The 19724-nt window shown below is 38.4% G+C and overlaps 2 protein-coding genes across 2 annotated transcripts in view; one reads left to right on the top strand and one right to left on the bottom strand.

The window, feature by feature from the left end:
- Positions 1 to 5388, bottom strand: part of YME1L1 (YME1 like 1 ATPase) — a 44385-nt gene extending 38997 nt beyond the window's left edge. Inside the window, exon 1 of the mRNA XM_040645321.1 lies at positions 5183 to 5388. Coding sequence (XP_040501255.1) covers positions 5183 to 5215 — 33 coding nt within the window. The 5' untranslated portion in view covers positions 5216 to 5388. The remainder of the gene's footprint in view (positions 1 to 5182) is intronic.
- An 813-nt stretch (positions 5389 to 6201) lies between these two features.
- MASTL (microtubule associated serine/threonine kinase like) overlaps positions 6202 to 19724 on the top strand; it is a 33372-nt gene continuing 19849 nt past the window's right edge. The window contains exons 1-4 of the mRNA XM_008709663.2: positions 6202 to 6539; positions 9212 to 9349; positions 15611 to 15750; positions 16687 to 16775. Coding sequence (XP_008707885.1) covers positions 6354 to 6539; positions 9212 to 9349; positions 15611 to 15750; positions 16687 to 16775 — 553 coding nt within the window. The 5' untranslated portion in view covers positions 6202 to 6353. The remainder of the gene's footprint in view (positions 6540 to 9211; positions 9350 to 15610; positions 15751 to 16686; positions 16776 to 19724) is intronic.

The raw sequence follows: 19724 nt of genomic DNA, 5'->3' as shown, positions 1-19724 counted from the left end.
AAAAGACTGAAGATAACAGAGGTTGGTCTCTGTAATACAAAAGAGCCAAGTGAAGCAGCAAATACTGATACAGAAGCTGCAGCAAATTATCCAGAAGATCTAGATGACACAGATAACTAATGAATAATTACACTAAACAGATTTCAATGTACAAGAAACAGTCTTCTATTCTAAGATGCCATCTAGAACTTTCATAACTAGAGAGGAGAAGTCAATGCCTGGCTTCAAAGCTTTGAAGGACAGGCTGACTCTCTTGTTAGGGACTAATATAGCTGACTTTAAGTTGAAGCCAATTTGAAGCTTATTTACTATTCTGAAAATCCTAGGCCCTTAAGAATAATGTTAAATCTATGCTGCCTCTGCTCTATAAATGGAAAAACAAAGCCTAGTTGACAGGTCATCTCTTTACAATATGATTTACTGAATACTCTAAGCTCCTGTTAAGAGACCTACTGCTCATAAAAAAAATGATTCCTTTCAAAATATTACTGCTCACTGACAATGTACTTGGTTACCCAAGAGCTCTGTTGGATGTGTACAACTAGATTAATGTTGCTTTCACATCTGCTAACACAACATCCATTCTTCAGCCCATGGCTCAGAAGCAATTTTGACTCTCAAGTCTTATTATTTAAGAAATACATTTTGTAAAGGCTACAGCTGCCATAGAGCGTGATTCCTCTTATGGATCGGGGCAAAGTAAACTGAAAACATTCTGGAAGGATTCACCATTTCAGATGGCATTAAGAACATCTTCATAAGAAGAGGTCAAAATATCAACATGAACTGGGGTTTGGAAAAAAAAAGATTCCAAACCTCATGGTTGACTTTGATGGGGTTAAGACTTCAGTGGAGGAAGTAACTGTAAACGTGGTGGAAATAGGAAGAGAACTAGAAGTGGACCCTGAAGATGTGAGTGAAGTGCTGCAATCTCACGATCAAACTAACATGGATGAGTTGCTTCTTACGGATGAGCAAAGTGGTTTTTTGTTTTTATTTTAAGATTTTATTTATTTGAGAGAGAGAGTGTGTGTGTGTGTGTCAGCAAGAAAGAGAGAGAGAGGGCACGCACAAGCCGGGAGCAGAGGGAGAAGAAGACTCCCCGCTGAGCAGGAAGCCCAATTTGGGGCTCCATCCCAGGACGCTTAACCAACTGAGCTACCCATGTGCCCCAATAAAGTGGTTTCTTGAGATGGAATCTACTCCTGGAGAAGATGCAGTGAAGATTGTTGAAATGACAACAATGAATTTAGAATATTACATAAACTTAGTTGATCAAGAAGCAGCAGGGTTTGAGAGGATTCAGTCCAATAATGAAAGAAGTTCTACTGAGGGTCAAATGCTATCAAATAGCATCACATCTTACAGAGAAATCATTCATGAAAGGAACAGTCCATCAATATTGCAAACTTACCGTTGTCTTATTTTAAGAAATCGCCACAGACACGCCCAACCTTCAGCAGCCACTACCCTGATCAGTCATCAGCCATCAATTGTGAGGCAAGACCCTCCACCAGCAAAAAAGATTATGACTTGTTGAAAGCACAGATGATGGGGGAGCCTGGGTGGCTCAGTAGGTTAAGTGTGTAACTCCTGATTTCGGCTCAGGTCATGATCTCAGGGTCGGGAGATGGGAGCCTCGTGTGGGGCTCCGCACTCAGCAGGGATTCTGCTTAAGATTCTCTCCCTCTCCTTCTGCCCCCTCCCCCAGCTCGAGTGCATGTGTGCTAACAAAAAATACATCTTAAAAAAAAAAAAAAGCACAGATGATGGTCAGCATTTTTAAACAATAAAGTATTTTTTAATTAAAGTATAACATTGTTTTTAGACACCTAATAGATCATAGTATAGTGCAAACATAACTTTTACATGCACTGGGAAATCCAAAAACTCATTTGTCTCCTGTTATTGTAATACTTGCTTTACTGTGGTAGTCTTGAACCAAATCCACAATATCTTCAAGGCATGCTTGTCTGCCAGGTTTTGTACTATGTGCTTTACTTATATTATCTCATTTAATCCTTAGTACAAGCATAAACATTATTATTCATATTTAATTGATGAAGACAGCAAGAATTTAGACAAGTTCAGTGGCATGTGCAAAGTCACACTCAGCAAGTTAAGTGTATGAACAAAGATTCTAACCAAGATAATCTGATTCCAGATTCCAGTTAGACTTTTCATCCCATAGTTACTGATACAGAAATAAATTTATGATATGTTGTAAAATTTAAAAATTGTTATATGTAAAACTGTATCTTTTTTTAAAAAGTATGCATACACATACGTACAGAGGTAAAAAGTATGAAGGAATATATTCTAAAATATGATGTCTGCACAATGAGATTATGGAGGATTTTTATTTTCTTATCTGTATTTTTCTTTTCGGCATTTTTGGCAATGAGCATATATTATTTTTAGGGTGAGAAAGAATAAGTTCTTTTAAAACTACAGGCATCAAATTATTTTAAGATACGTGTTTCCCGCCTATTTCTTTGAAAAGCTTTATTTCAATTAGCTATAGCTCTTCTCATTCAAAAAAGGTTTTAAGTTACTAAAAGATGGTTTGATCTCTTCTCAATGAAAAAGTTCACCTTTTATATCTTTCCTAACTTCACAGTTTAAATTCAGGCATATTCAATCGATCAACCAACCGGGAATTACAAATGTTTACCACCTTTCACAGCATAAAATGCGTAAGTATCCTATATGAGCCCAGTTAAGCCTGCCTATAGTACACAAAACACCTTCACCATCTCTACCAACATCATGTACCACTAACTCTCCATCCAGCTGATGATAAATTCTCCTAAAATTGAGTCCTCTTGATTTATACTTCTTGAACTTCAATTTTAAAAGGTTTAATACTGTTTTCAACAGGCCAAGTCAGACTTCTTTTTCAAACAACTGGTAGGACTCCTCCAGATGTAAGCTAGGATGCAATAGGAAGTTACTCAAGTAAGAGGGCGAAGAGCTCTCAGCAGAAGGAAGGAAAGGCACAAAAGCAGGGAAGGAGTATGTTTTGGTTTGTACAACCAACAGTTCCAGCCAAGGAGACATGATGTTTCACCTGGGAGCCCCCTGCTAGGTGTCTTCCCTGACAGCCCCTTATATGAGCCAGTATGAACTGGATGGGACCTGAGAACTGCACAGAAGCACCTCTGAGTTGTCCTAAAGTTACATTTAGCTCATTATAATACCAAGATATCCTAGAGGCAGAGTTTTCCACCATTTTTCTTCACATACAATGTAGGCACTAGCGTGTTGACATGCCGGGCATGAGTAACTGTACTGAAGTGCTTATATGAACTCCCTGCCCCATCCCCTAATCACTGAGTAAAAGCTTCCCTATACTAATCCCACAGAGAGACAGTGCTTTGAGAGCTGACTCCTTACTTCTAACAAGTAATAAAGTTCTGTTTTCAACACTTTCCTTGGGTTCTGTTCAATTTGATGAATCTCAAGTGGCAAACCCCTTGACTTTAGTTACACGGATACTATCATACTGGTAAATAACATTTTCCTGCAACAGGCTGATCAAACCAGAAACACTTCTTTCCATCATCCTTCATATCCAATCCCTCATTAAATTCTACTCTTTGTACAAAACAAAACCTAACTTATCCTCTTCTTTCCATAACCATTGCCTCCACTTTAGTGGTACATTATCCCCCTTCTGGATTACTGCAATAACATCCTTAACTGAAAACACTTCCACTCTTGCCCTTCTACATTCTCCACAGAAGCCAGAGTGATCTACTGAAAATGTAAATCTGATCATGGCATTCTGTGCTTAAAAACATCCAATGGTTCCCAATACACTTAAAATGAAATCTAAAGTCCCTTATTAGGGGGGCCTGGGTGACTCAGTCAGATACTTCCCACTCAGGTCTTGATCCCAGGGTCTTGGGATGGAGCCCTGCTTCAGGATCCCTGCTCAGTGGGGAGTATGCTTCTCCTCTCCCTCTGTCCGTCCCCCATCAAATAAATAAATAAAATCTTAAAAAAAAAAAAAAACCCTTATTATAACTTCCTGTATGATCTGCCTCAAAGCTTCTCCCCAACCTCATTTCTGTCATCACCCCTGTAATCACTACATTCTAGCCACACTGGCATTATTTTTGTTCCTCCAATCAGCTAAGCTCTCCCTTATCTCAGGACTCCAGATATCCTTGCATATACCTGGGATACCTGCCCACTTCCATTCACTCTTCACCTGGCTAAGATTCCACATTAGTTTTGTCCACCTGGCAGGTACATTACTGATGCCCAATAAATAATACTTCATTTCCGATTATCCAGCCAGCACTAGCAAAAAAACAAAACAAAACAAAAAACCAAGAGACTGGGGTCACACAAAGGAACGTAATTATATGCTGAAACTAAAAAGTATTAAAAATTATTTTGAAATCTGAATGTGTTCAAAAACTGTTTATTTGCAAAATTGAGAACTCTAAAAAAAAATCTATCAAAATATTGCCATCCGAAAAGATTTTTAAATGAACCAAGGACAAAACATTGTCACAAGTGACTACTCCTGAAAGAAGATAATTAAAACCCCGGAACGATTTTTTTCTACCCTATCTTTTGCTTTATGAAAAAATGGGAAAGAGACTAAATAAAAATAGTAACGCAAGCAGTCAATAACTTAAAAATGTTTATTTATTAGTCTTTTCTGGCCGAAAAAAGAAAGAAAGCAAGCAAGCAAGCAAGCAAGCAAGCATTCGTGGTAATCACATTATTACAACATGTTTGAGTTAAATTCCATTTAAAAAGGAAAGAAAGAACTGGGTATCCGGGTTGTTATACTAAATCTCTGGAGAGGAGGTAAGATGGAAAGAAAACGTTTCTTGCTCCCTTTACATCTAAGGCAAAGGCGTTTCCATCCCCACTCCGCACCCCCCACCCCAGAATGTCCCGCACTGACCAATGCCTAATGGATTCTCTAGTAAAAATTCCAGGCTATGAACTCGATAAACCAAGACTCCATCATATCGATCTCTGCTACATCGTCCGCCTTTTACTCTCAGCGTAGCCGCTGATCCCTTCTCAACCCTACGACTCACTTGGGGTTGACCGCTTCCCTCCTAGGATCCCAAACAAGAAATAGTTTCTACGAAACGCAAACAGCAAACAGCCACGGACAGGAGGGGCGAATAAAAGGACCGGATGCCAGACTCACCTGGGGCTGCACCGTACTCGACAGCGAAAACATCTCTTCCGGGCCCTCAGCGACCTCGCCCGCCTGCCGAAAGTGCCCCTCTGTCCACGGCTCGGAAGGGAGGTGCTGAGCCCTTCTCTCCTTTTCTTTTCCCCTCTCCCCTAGCCCCTACTCTTCTTAGAAACAGAAAATGGCTTCCCCTTCTTACAGCTGCGGCAACGACAGATAATCTGCCCCGGAAGGCAAGGCTCCAACGCAACACTACTTCCGGAGCAGGTGGGCAACACCACCCGGGGGCATACGTCCGCGCTTCCCCTTTTCCGGGACTGACGTATCTACTACAGCAGCTGAGGTCCCCTGGCCCCCAAACTAGTTGATGTTCATGTTGAATAATACAAGTGCGGGATCCCCAAACTCTGGCCGTATTTTTTTCTTAAGGAGGAACGGCATCGACCCTGTTAAATTTTTGCACATCTAACTTATTAAATCTTCCATTACATTCTCCTTTTCCGACTGGGCCTTGAGGTACGATAAACTCATTCGCTACAATTTGGTGCTCTTTATCTTCCCCACCATAAATCGAAAATTCTTCCTGTTGGTCCTAATCCGCTTCAGTCAGGCAAGTTACATCCTGTTTATAAGTCAGCTGACAGGGCCAGCCACGGGCTTCCTACTCATCGTTTCTCCACATTCTCTGATTTCCATTAGCCAGACCGAACTGGCTTACATTTCTTGCGAGGGTGCGAGATCGCGAAAGAGTAAAAAACAAACAAAACAAAAGTGAGATGAAAGCAGGATCCCATCAACCTCAATTTCTCAGGAGAAACCTCAATTCTGCGATTGAGACTCAAGTCTGAGTAGCCCCTTCCTCTTGTAGGCCAAAGACTCTGTGCCTCTCCCATTATTACAAATGAAATAATTGGGCTGCGGTCCGCCTTCGAGGAGTCTGTGGTTGGTTGGAGAATTTCCCAAAATCCCCACCCTCACAGCCATTAGGTACCTACGCGCCTACGAACAGGAAGTGACAGGGGCGGGGGTGTTCTGGGCTCCGCGCGGCGACCGCGGCAACGCGGTGGCGTCACTAACGACGCACTGCGTGGGCGGGGTCTTACTTTGAACCCAGTTGGCGGGAGTTGTGGCTCGGAAAGGGGCCTTAGCTGATGCTGCAGGTTTTCTTCCGGGCTGCCTTACGATGGAACCCACTGCGGGGAGTGAGAAGGAGAGTGAAGCAGACACGGTGACAGGGGAGTGCGTGAATAGGATCCCGGTGCCAAGACCTCCCTCCATTGAGGAATTCACCATAGTGAAGCCCATTAGCCGTGGCGCCTTTGGAAAGGTGTATCTCGGGCAGAAAGGCGGCAAGTTGTATGCTGTGAAGGTAAGAAGTCGGGGAGTAAAGAAAGGGAAAGAGTCCGGACCTTCGGCCCTCTTTCCTGCCCCCGAATTGGGCAGGCCCCAGGGCCATAAGTGCCTCTATAGTTCTGTGACATGCCTTCTTACTTGGGGTGACTTGAGCGCCGGCAGGCTGGGTGTCTCGCCTCTGCCCCGCCCTTCTTTTCACACAGCCAATGCTTGGGAGACGCCAAGATTTCTAAATCCTTTTTCCCACCTTGACCTTTACCGGGATTAAGTTGGAAACATTAAATTTGAAACAAAGACTAAACTGAAATATATTAGAACGTGTCATCCCTTTATCCTTGCAGCAGTATATATTATTACAAAAGCACTCAAAGAGCTTTCAATGTATTTGAGGCTCTTTGGCCACTCTTGGTCCTCACCCACTCCCATAGTTTCCTATTACTCTTATTTCAGTACTGAGTGAACATGATAAAGGAAAGAAACCAGCAGTCAGAGTGCTGATGCAGTTTCAACTTCCTGTTGGACATTGCTATGTAAATATCCACCAGATATCTTGAAATTATACTTCCCTAACTTTGAGCAGTCCCCTCCAACTAACTGCTTCAACACTGAATCTTTTGTATTCGCTCTCTCCGTTTAATGAAATAACCTTCATCGCTGTCATTCAGGCTAGAAACTTGAGTCATTTTAACTTTCTTCTACTTCATCTGTATAACCAATGTCTCAACTGGTCCTGTCAATTCCGTCTCATATTCCTTCTTATCCCTTCCATTCCATTCCCAAGACTACCCAGATACAGGACTTCATTTTTTCTTTCTTTTGTTTTTTTCTTCCTCCCTCCCTCCCTTCCTTTTTAAAAGTACAAGTCAATTTTTGGTAAATTAAAGATTGGGTAACTATCACCACAATCCAATTTTAGAACATATCCATCACCCTAAAAAGATCTCCTGCCTGTCTGTAGTACCTCCCTCTTAACACCCCTAGCCTCAGGATACCAGCAATCTACTTTCTATAGGTTTGCCTTTTCTCTACATTGCATGTAAATGGAATCATACAATATATACTTTTGTATTTGGGTTTTGTTTTTTGTGTTTTTTTTACCGGACAGTGTTTTTGAGATTCACCAGACCTTAATTGACATACCTAGTCTATTGGGATAAGCCCCTAACTAGAATCGCTAATTTTTTCATCCACTCCTTAGGCTGTGGCTTGCAAGCTAAAGTCCAAACTCCTTAGAAAAGCAATCATAGGACGCCTAGGTGGCTCAGTCAGTTGAGCCGCTGCCTTCGGCTCAGGTCTTGATCCCAGAGTCCCAGGATGGAGCCCCACATCGGGCTCCCTGCTGGGTGGGGAGTCTGCTTCTCCCTCTTCCCCTCACCCCATTTGTGCTCCCTCTTTCTCAAATAAATAATTAAAATCTTAAAAAAAAAAAAAAGAAAGAAAAAAAATCATACTCCAAGTTTTGGCCTTAAACTTCCACTGTAACTTCCACAAATCCTATGTTCTAGCCACCCCAGACAATTGGCTAGTCCCTGAATGCTGTGTATTTTCTTGCCTCTGAGTTTACGTTTATGCTGGTTCCTCCTTAAGAGCCTTTCTCCCACCCTTCTCTGCTCTTCTCCACCTGTGTTATTTATGTATTAAGGCTCATTTTCGATCCTTTTCAGACCTTCCCTGACCTTTCAGACCCACCCATTGAAATTAATTCTTCCTGCTTCATATGTTCCACCAATGATTTTCTTTTCCTTCTACTATACTTCCTAATCAGTCATTATCAGTTGTTGAAATAAAAACACCAATTCGTTTTTTCAATGAATGTTTGTTGAGTATCCCCTTTGTGTGGAGGGTCTAGGATCCATTGGTGAACAAGACAAACATGCCTTCACAGAGCTTCCAATCTAGTGGAATGATAGGTGAAATCATGTTACATACTGGCTTTGTCAATTTCCCTCAGTTTTGTTATGGAAAGCATATAAGACTGGAATTTATAGTGTATTAATGATTTTATTAAATACTCTAATGAGTCTCTGGAAGAAATATGACTTTTAATCATCCTGACAATTGATTTCAATGTTACTGTTCAGTTTAGTGCTCCAATTTTAATACAGATTATATTACAGTTTTGCTTCTATACCAATTACCTTAAACTCGCAAAGAATAATTTGTTATTTTCTATAAGACAGCATTTGAGACTGTTAACTTTCAGTAGTTTTAACTATTATGATTTTTTTTTCTAGGCAAACTTCCTGTATTCTTCCTCCTTCTAATTCAATTCCCATTCATAAACAATCAGAAGTAAAAGAAAATTTATTAGCTGCTAATTATCTGTGCCTAGGTTCCTGATTATCTGGGGGCTTATTAGGAACAGTATTACCTTTGAATTCGTTATAAGAATAGTAGAATGGAATTTTTTTTCTGCTAGTATGTAGGGCACTAGGGAAGCATTTGTTTACTTCTTTCTCCTTCTCAAAAGGTATGTGATACTTTTGCCACTTGAAGCCAAAATAAGCAGTTCTCTTGAAGAAAGTTTAGTTTTGTTTTACCATATTAGCTGTTTTTCTGACAGTTTCCTGAGGGCAATGACAATGACATCTGTTTTCTCTCTCTGGTTGTTTTCACAAAGGCAACTCTGAAACCTGAGAACACTTTGTAATAAAAAAATAAAATGAGTGTATTGTTATGTTGTCATAGGTTGTCAAAAAAGCAGATATGATCAACAAAAATATGGCACATCAGGTACAAGCTGAGAGAGATGCACTAGCACTAAGCAAAAGTCCTTTCATTGTCCATTTGTACTATTCACTACAATCAGCAAACAATGTCTACTTGGTAAGTAAATAATCTTACTTTTTTTTTTTCGTTTAGCAATCACTGAATTCAGTGACTCAAGAATACAATCGAGGTTGGGTGGGGGTGTGTGGCACTTGGCTTTCTCAGCTGGTAGAGCATGCAACTCTTGATCTCAGGGTTGCAAATTCAAGGCCCACATTGGGTGTAGAGATTACTTAAAAATGAATTTTTAAGGGGCGCCTCGGTGGCTCAGTTGGTTAAGCATCTGCCTTCAGCTCAGGTCATGATCCCAGTGCTGGGTTCAAGCCCTGTACTGGGCTCTCTGCTCAGCAGAGAGCCTGCTTCTCCCATTCACTCTGCCTGCTGCTCCCCCTGCTTGTGCTCTCTCTCTCCCTCTTTCTGTCTGTCAAATAAATAAATCAAATCTTTTTTTTAATAAATGAATAAACAATCTTTAAAAAATATATGTTAAAAAAAAAAACCAGGGGCGCCTGGGTGGCACAGCGGTTAAGCGTCTGCCTTCAGCTCAGGGCGTGATCCCAGTGTTCTGGGTTTGAGCCCCACATCGGGCTCCTCCGCTATGAGCCTGCTTCTTCCTCTCCCACTCCCCTGCTTGTGTTCCCTCTCTCGCTGGCTGTCTCTATCTCTGTTGAATAAATAAATAAAATCTTTAAAAAAAAAAAAAAAAAACAGTCTCTGGGTTTAGAGTACCTGGGTTTGAATTACAAGTTTTGCACTTACTAACTTTATGACTTTGGCCAAGTTCCCGAAACTGTTGTATGGGCCAGGGTTCTCCAGAGAGAAAGAACTGAGAGTGTGTGTGTGTGTGTGTGTGTGTGTGTGTGTGTGTGTAGAGGGTGGGAATTTAAGGAATTGCTCTATGTGATTGTCAGGCTTGGCAAGTCTGAAATCTTGCAAAGTAAGCCAGCAGACTGTAGACCCAGGGAAGAATTGATGTTGTAACTCAGGTTCAAAAGCAGTGTAGAAGCGGAATTCTTTCTTGGGTTGGGGTGGGGGTGGGGGGCATGGAGGACAACATCTTGATCTTTTTCTTGTAATACCTTCAACTGACTGGATGGGGCCCACCCAGATTACGGAGGGTCCTCAGCTTTTACTCAAAGTCTACCTAAATGTTAATTTCATCTAAAACACAACTTCACAGCAACATTTAGGTTCATGTCTCACCAAATCTCTGAGTACTATGAATTAGCCAAATTGATACATAAAATTAACTATCCCACCTCAGTCTCCTCATCTGCAAAATGGAGATAATAATAGTACTACCTCAGAGGTTGTTATGAAATTTTAATAGGTTAATACAAAGCATGTAGAACAGTATCTGGCACATAGTGCTAAAAATATTTGGTAAGTAAAGGACATAACTAGGAATACTATATAAAGTTTGGTGTATAGTAAGGAAAGATACTGCGGAGTGGTGAGTTTGGGGCATGTGGACTTCGAGAGTTGCTTGCTTTTCATTTCTAATGAAGAATTTGAGGGAGCGGGAATTGGTGAGGACATTTTGACTACAAATTCTAGAGATTCTGATTCCTGAGATGGTCTGTGGATTAAATGTTTGGTGTCTCCAGTAGCTTCTGTTCAGTATGGACAAATGGCTTTCATGAATGAATGGGTCTTAGGATATAGATTTTAGACCCTGAATTTATAGTTTACCAACAAAATGCTCATTCCTCTCATAATTTGATTTGCCTTCAGGAGTGTGATCCCTTTATCCTCAATATGCTAAACCTCTCTTGTAAGTCTATGGAACATAATTGTGCGGCACTTCAGCTTTTTGCTACATCAAAAGCTTGAAACTAAACAGAACATGATATCCAGCTTCAAGCTGTACACCTGAAAATTCAGGATAGATTATAAAAATAGTGTCAACTCTAAAACTCTTTTGGTACCTGATGGTTAAATCCATTTCTAGTCTTCCGGTAAATCTGTGAGTATATTTAGACTGACATTAAATGTGGTTTCAAAGATTTAATGGGAAGGCCAGGAAACTTTGGAGAATGAAAAGTTTTTCTAGGATGGTGGTGAACACCTTTTTTGCAGTAAGACTAATTCAGGATCAATAAAAGTTTTTTACACAATTTAAGTACATGAAATGTGATCATGTTATACTTACTGTTCTACATATTTTTTTCCACTTACTGGTGACCTAATCCTTTCTAATGGCTACACAGAATTACGTGGATTTATTTAGGAATTCTGTGATTGTTATAACAAATGCCCTATTAATGAGTTGGTTTGGGGGTTTTTTGCTATTCTAAACAACACTCTGACGAATACCCTACCATGAATTGCAATACTTGGTTGTAATGACCTTCTCTGTGAGAGACAAGACCTGGTAATGCTGTGGGGAAGGATTTTGGAGCAAAGATACAAGTTTGTATTGAGGGAATTCACCCTCAGAACCCCTCAGGACACCCCCTAGGTTCTAAGAAAGCCAGAGACGTGGGTCCACTTTATAGGCTGTTTCACCGTCTGGGAGAGTTGAAAAAAATACAGAGTAGCAGTAAGGTGAAAACCAAATACTATAAGAATAATTGACTTTCCATCTTTTAATCCTGCGGCGAGCCAAATCCGTCCCACTGTTTCTACACAGCCTGTGAGCTGAGAATAGTTTTGGCATTTTTAAAATGTTGAAAAAAATCAAAGGAAGAATATTTTGTGATATGTGAAAATTACATGAAATTTGAATTTCAGTGACTAATAAATTTTATTGGAACACAACCGCATCCTTTTGTTTACTTATTATCTATGGCTGTTCTTGTGTTAAAAACAGAAGAGTGAGACAGTTGCCACACAGACCATACGGCTTGCAAAGCCTAAAATATTTACTATCTGGCTCTTCACGGAAAAAGAAGGAAACATTGATATACTCCATTCCCAAAGAAGGTGGGGGACTATTTAATCACACACTGTATATGAAACAGTATGTAGTAAAGGCATTGGAGAGCGCCAGGAAGAATTAAAGGATTACAAACAATATCCTATTAGTTTCAGGTGTAAATCATAGTGATTCCATATTTTTATACATTATGAAATGATCCCCACAGTAAGTCTAACTGCCATCTGTCACCAAAGTTACTGCAATGTCATCGACTGTATTTCCTGTGCTGTATTTTTCATCCCTGCAACTTATGTATTTTATAACATTTTTTTTTTAGAGGGGGGCAGAGCAGAGGGAGACAGAGAATCTTAAGTAGGCTCCATGCCCAGCACAGAGCCCAACTCGGGACTCAATCTTCCTGAGATCATGACCTGAGCTGAGATCGAGTTGGCTGCTTAACTGACTGAGCCACCCAGGCACCCCCATAACATTTTTATAGAAAGAGAAAAATATTTCATAAGTTCATGCTGAAATTTCCAATTCATTGGGAAATTATAGAATTTTATCCAGCATCTTTGAAAAATATATAACTCATAGGGGCGCCTGGGTAGCTGTCATTAAGTGTCTGCCTTCGGCTCAGGGCGTGATCCCAGGGTCCTGGGATCGAGCCCCACATCGGGCTCCTCTTCCTCTCCCACTCCCCCTGCTTGTGTTCCCTGTCTCGCTGGCTGTCTCTCTCTGTGTCAAATAAATAAATAAAATCTTAAAAGTAAATAAATAAATAAACATCTTCTTTAAAAAAATTGAAGAAAAATATATAACATATAAAAATATTTTGAAAAAATATATTCTTTTACCCTAACCATCTGGGTTCCTAACAGCATTAACATAATTACTCATTTGCTTTAACTTATAACATTATGTATATCTAATATTTTCAAAATAAAAATATCAGTATTGTTTTACTAACACTAAAACAACTAGATTCAATTTAGAATTCTTTTTTTTTTTCGCTGTTCTTTTTGTCTTTGGGACATACTATCAAAATTCTGGTTTTGAAGTCACTTGAAATCATTTTCTGCTTAGTTATGAAACTTGAAATAGTGGGGCGCCTGGGTGGCTCAGTCGTTAAGCGTCTGCCTTCAACTCAGGTCATGATCCCAGGGTCCTGGGTTTGAGCCCCATCAGTCTTCTTGCTCAGTGGGGAGTCTGCTTCTCCCTTTCCCTCTGCCCACCCCCACCCCACCCCCACTCATACTCCTGCATGCACTCTCTCTCTCAAATAAATAAAATCTTTCAAAAAAAAAAAGTATTAGAAGAAAACTGATGTGAATATTTTTATAATCATAAATTGGTGTAGGTCTTACTAGGTACAAAATAAAACATATTTTGACACGAAACACCATTTACACAGTCAAATAACAAGTTTGGAGAAAATATTGTTCAGAAAATACACAAAAGGCTAATTTTACTATTATGTAAACAGATTTTCTACATCGGTAAGAAAGAATTAAATGCCCCAGTAGAAAAATGGGCAAAGAGTAGAAGTGATTCACAGAAGACACATAAAAGACCAAAAATAGGGGCACCTGGCTGTCTCAGTCAGTGGAACATGTGATTCTTGATCTTGGGGTTGTGGGTTTGAGCCCCACATTGGGTGTAGAGATTACTTAATAATAAAATCTTTTTAAAAAATAGTGTAAAGACTCTAAATCTCCCTAAAAGTAAGTAAACATTTAAACAAGTCCATTTTTTCTCAGATTGACAAAGATAAAAAGGATCAATAATTATTGTTGATCCGGATATAAGAAAATAAATATTCTCATGAGCTCAAATACAGTATCTGTTTACTTATTTACCTACTACCGAATTATGAACTCTTTCAGTACAGAGACGCTTTATATTCCCAGTGCTAGCACAGTGTGTATCATAGATTTTCGGCTTAGTAAATGTTTTAATGATTGATCTCATCAACAAACATTGACTAACCTCTATATACCAGGGGGAAACTACTGACCTAAGAGGAAAGAAAGGACTTGTTTTATGAAGTTCTTACTAGGCAGTATTTTATATCTTAAAACTGTACAAATTTTTAGAATAATGACTAGTGCACATAGAAGGAATAGTAGAGCTTTGAAACCACATAGCCATATTGGATTCCGACAAGAATCATCTGTGGTCACATGATGCTAAGATCAGCTCTTGCAAATTTGTTAGGTTATTTACATATTCTCAAAGTATTTACCCCATTAGTTATTAATTACCAAGGGGGTAAAAAAAGTACTTCTTCATTGGAGAAATCTGGAAGTCACCACCTTAGCTAAGTGATCAAAGTCAACATCCCCTGTAATGGAACATCCTGACAGGTGTCTCATCTGGTGGGAGTGTCTCTAAGAAAGAGTCAACATTACTTATTTAGATTTCATGCCAAAAATGCAAACCTGAATTGAATAGTGAGGAAATAATCGGATGTCAGGAAAGACTGCCCCCCTCAAAAGGCAAAAATCTGTCCCAGATTAAAGGAGAATAAAGAGACATGATAACTAAATCCCGTGGGGGTCCTGGCTTGGGGTGGGCGGGAGTCTTATCAAGGACACTTATTTAGATGCTCAGAGACATTTGAATACGAACTATATCAATTAGATAATAGCATTATATTAGTGTTAAGTTCCTTGAATTTTATTATGCTGTAGTTATGTAAGAATATCCTTGTTAGGAGATACACGACAAAGAATTTTGTGGTGACAGGTCATGACCTCTTCAACTTTATTCTCCAGTTATTTTTTTTCTTAAGATTTTATTTATTTGACAGAGAGGCAGTGAGAGAGGGAACACAAGCAGGGGGAATGGGAGAGGGAGAAGCAGGCTTCCCACTGAGCAGGGAGCCCGATGCGGGGCCCAATCCCAGAAAGCTAGGATCATGCCCTGAGCTGAAGGCAGACGCTTAACGACTGAGCCACCCAGGCGCCCCCAATTCTCCAGTTATTTAGCAATAACTTTAGAGCTATAAATATCAGTTCTTAATGTTGCCACATTTTTTAAACTGCTTAGTCAATAAAAATCGTGGGTTTAAGATCTTTATGTTAATAATTGTGTTCCTTTGTTTATTCTGTAACAGTTATGTTATAAACAAACATTTATTTTATATTCATATGTGTGGAGAGGAAGAAAGCAAATGGGCAAAATGCTCACAATGGGTGAATCTAGATGAAGAGTATATGGGACTGTTCTTATACCTTCTCTGTAAGTCTGAATTTTTATTCAGATTAAACAGTTTAAATTCAATTTTAAAAAACTATATGGCAACATGAGCAAACTTGGTATTAATGTGCACCAAGTGAGATCAAGAAAATGTGTCTGTTACAGAACCATGCTAAAAATATATAACTATAGTACTCAATGTTTTTGAAGTAATCATATTGTTTTTATTTTGTAACATTTATACTCCTTTTTGGTAGGTAATGGAATATCTTATTGGTGGAGATGTCAAGTCTCTCCTACATATATATGGTTATTTTGATGAAGAGATGGCCGTGAAATATATTTCTGAAGTAGCTTTGGCTCTAGACTATCTTCACAGACATGGAATCATCCACAGGTAAAGACTGACTTTTCTACAAACTATTACTTAAAAGCACAAATAATCAAATTATGTATTAAATATTTGAGTTTGAAATATTTGCATAATCATTTGCCCATGTATCTGGGTTATCTAAAGTTTGGTAGTAACTTGTGTGAGTTTAGAAATTCCATCAACTTGGGGCTCCTGGATGGCTCAGTCTGTTAAGCATCCGCCTTCAGCTCAGGTCATGATCTCAGGGTCCTGGGATGGAGCTCATTGTCAGGCTCCCTGCTCATCGGGGAGTCTGCTTCTCCCTTCCTCTCTGTCCCTCCCCTGGCTGATGTTCTCTCCCTCTCTCATAAATAAATAAAATCTTTAAAAAAATTAATGAAAGCACTAAGTTAAAAAAAAAAAGGAGAAATTCCATCAACTCTTCTTTCTTCTCTCCTCCCTGTGTTTTGAATATGTTGCTTTGAGCATGGGTACACCATTTTATTGTGAAGAATATTGAATCTTTTTTCCACTCCCCTACCATCATACAAAAGTGCTATATTTTATAATTCCAACTGACTTGCAGTGTTTTTCTCTGTACAAAGAAAGTCATGTTCTAAGTGGCTCTTCTCTATTAAGGCTTAATCTTACCCTCCATGAAAGAGGTAAATATGATTTTGGTGTGGCTTGAGGTTTATTTTATCTAATGAGGTTTATTTGTTGTAATGGACTATCTAATGAATAATGCCAAAGATAATCTAGTATTAAATCAGTTAACTTTCTTGTAGGTTCAAATATACAGAAGATTATTTACTTTCGAGAGTTGTTTTTTGCACTCTCAAAGCCAACAATAAGTACCTTATTTTAGAGAAAATAAATAGGGTTTGATTCTTCTGTAACTTTCTGGGTTTTTCTCTGCTAATTCTAACATCAACATTAGCTCTTTTTTAATTATCTGCTGTTTGTTGTTTATGTGTACAGGGATTTGAAACCAGACAATATGCTTATTTCTAATGAAGGTCATATTAAACTAACAGATTTTGGCCTTTCCAAAGTTACTTTGAATAGAGGTAAGAAAAATAGCAGGTAAGTACCTTTTTAAAAACCCTACAACTACATGCTATTAACTTACACTATTTTGTTAGTTTATAATGCTAAAATTTGATGATTATTTGTTCAAAAAAAGACTAGAAAGATATAATGGTATTTCCTTTCAATTGGAGATGAAAAATGAAAAAAAAAAAAGATGAGAAATGAAAATAATCATTCCAAAATCATCAAGGGCACTCAAAGATCTTTGGATTTTCAAAGAGGAACTCACAATTTCTGTTTTTCTGACTTTTTGTCTCTGCTGAAACTGGTTTGACCAATTAAACATCAGTACAATGACTAAAATAACTATAACATGATGAACAGTAATACCTACAGAACTTATTCCCACTGACAGGACCACCACCAAGAACTTGATAAACGAGGGGCAAAGAAACTGAACACAATTCACACACACATACACACACATGTATATGGTAGTCTGTTAATTTCACTACTGGCAATGAAAGCAATGCTAATTTAAAAAATAACAAATGAATCATTTCACAGTGTTAAGCTAGGCAAAATTAAAGAGAGAGAGAGAAAGAACTGAAGATCCAAAATTAATGAGACTGCAAAAGCACGGTTAGTTTTTCCAGAAACATTGTAAATTAGCACAGTGCTTTCCAACGGATATCTACCACTGTGTTTTAAGAAACAAAAGAGTTTAATTCTTTTGACCTACTTACTCTGTCTTGGAATTTATTCTAAAGAAATAGCTCAAGAGAACAAAATACAAGAATAAAATTTGGTAGGAGAATTGTTTCTAATAGGGAGAAACTAGAAATTACTTAAGTTTATCATAGAAACACAGATACTTGAGAGCTTATGGACTTGGTAGCATATTGTATTATCTATTAAAATGGTAGCGGATAGAAATAAATGAACAGGAGACCACAAAATTGGGCTTATAAATTATAAACCACGGGATTATAATTATTTGAAAATAAATACAGATCTATAATTCTTTATCTGCAAGTACAAATTTCAAAAAGTTTTGAATACCTAAGGTTTTTCATTTAGTTTGATAAAATCTGACCTGAGCTGATGTGGGCTATTTACGGTTTTTACTAATCCCATGTCACATAACTACTTAGATTCTTCACAGCAGTAATAATAATATTTGAGTACAGGTGGCTAGATGAGATGCCACTAGGGATGTTCCTTACTATACAGTATACTGGATATTTACTCAAAGAAAACAAAAATACTGATTTGAAAGGATAATGTACATCCTTATGTTGATTGCAGCAGTATTTCCAATAATCGTGATAAGGAAGCAACAACCCAAGTGTCCATCAATAGATGAATGGATAAAGAAGATATGGCGTGTGCACACGTGCACACACACACACGAGATTATTACTCAGCCATAAAAAAGAATGAGGTCTTGCCATATGTGACAACATGGACAGACCTAGAGGGTATTATGCTAAGTGAAACAAGTCAGAAAGACAAGTACCATAAGACTTCACTTCTATCATGGAATCTAAAAAACAAAGCAGACAAACAAAAAAAGTGGAGACAGACCCATTAATACAGAGAACAAACTTGTGGGGGAGAAGAAGCAAAAGGGCGAAATGGGTGAAAGGGAGTGAGAGACACAGGATTCCATTTATGGAATGAATAAGTCATGGGGATGTAAACTACAGGATAGCGAATATAGATAATAATATTGTAACAGTATTGTATGGTGACAGACGGTAGCTACACTTGTGGTGAGCACAGCATAACGTACAGAGTTGTTGAATCACTAGGTTGTGCACCTGAAACTAACGTAAAATTGTGTGTCATACCTCAATTAAAAAAAAAAAAAAACCTAAAAAACCCACTATATATTTATCACATTACCTTTCTAAAATCTAAATATTTTCTAATTGTGAGGCAAATCTAACTCCCTGGGTTTTAGATAAGATATTGGAAAAAGTCATAAATCAGATAAATTTTGTGTTATGGTGATATAACAGTTTAATATTTTTTATTTTATTTTTTTCCTATCTGATGATTTATTTAAAATTTGGTTTCTGGGTCACCTGGGTGGCTCAGTCTCTTAAGCACCTGCCTTCCACTCGGGTCATGATCCCGGGGTCATGGGATAGAGCCCCAAGTTGGGCTCCCTGCTCAGTGGGGAGTCTGCTTCTTCCTCTGCCCCTCTCCCTGCTCCTGCTCTCTCTCCCTGTCTCTCCCTCTCTCTCTGTCAAGTAAACAAATAAAATTTTAAAAAAATAAATAAATAAATAAAATAAAATAAAATAAAATAAAATAAAATAAAATAAAATAAAATTTGGCTCCCATGGGGAACCTGGCTGGCTCAGCTGGTAGAGCATGCAACTCTTGATCTCGGGGTCATGTGTTCAATTCCCACACTAAGTAGGTAGCTTACATAAAAAATAAAAATAATAAAAATAAATAAAATATAGTTTGCCTCCCAAATCATTCTACATTTATATTAGTATACATAGTTAGGACAAACATCTTTTAAGTATACAGATTCTGAATTTGGTTTTTCTTTTTTTTTTTTCAATAGTGCTAAATAATTCATTATATAAAATTTACCATTTTTAAAAAGTGTACAGTTCAGTAGTATTAACTATATCCACATTGTTGTGCAACAGATCTCTAAAACTTTTTCATCTTGCAAAACTGAAACACTATACCCTGATTTCCCCTCCTCCCAGCCACAATTCTATTTTCTGTATCTGTGAGTTTGAGTACTTTAGGTACCTCATATAAGTAGAATCATAGAGTGTTTGTCGTTTTGTGATCGACTTATATCACTTAGCTTAATGTCCTCAAGATTCATCCATATTGCAGCATGTAACAGGATTTCCTTCTTTTTAAAGGCTGAGTAACATTCCATTATACATATCTATGCCACTTTTTTTATTCATTTGTGTGTCAGTAGACATTTGGGTTGCTTCTACCGCCTG

The sequence above is a fragment of the Ursus maritimus genome, unplaced genomic scaffold (genome assembly GCF_017311325.1).
Source record: "Ursus maritimus isolate PB19 unplaced genomic scaffold, ASM1731132v1 scaffold_31, whole genome shotgun sequence".
Classification (NCBI taxonomy): Eukaryota; Metazoa; Chordata; class Mammalia; order Carnivora; family Ursidae; genus Ursus; species Ursus maritimus.
This window is presented reverse-complemented; position numbering and strand designations above follow the sequence as displayed.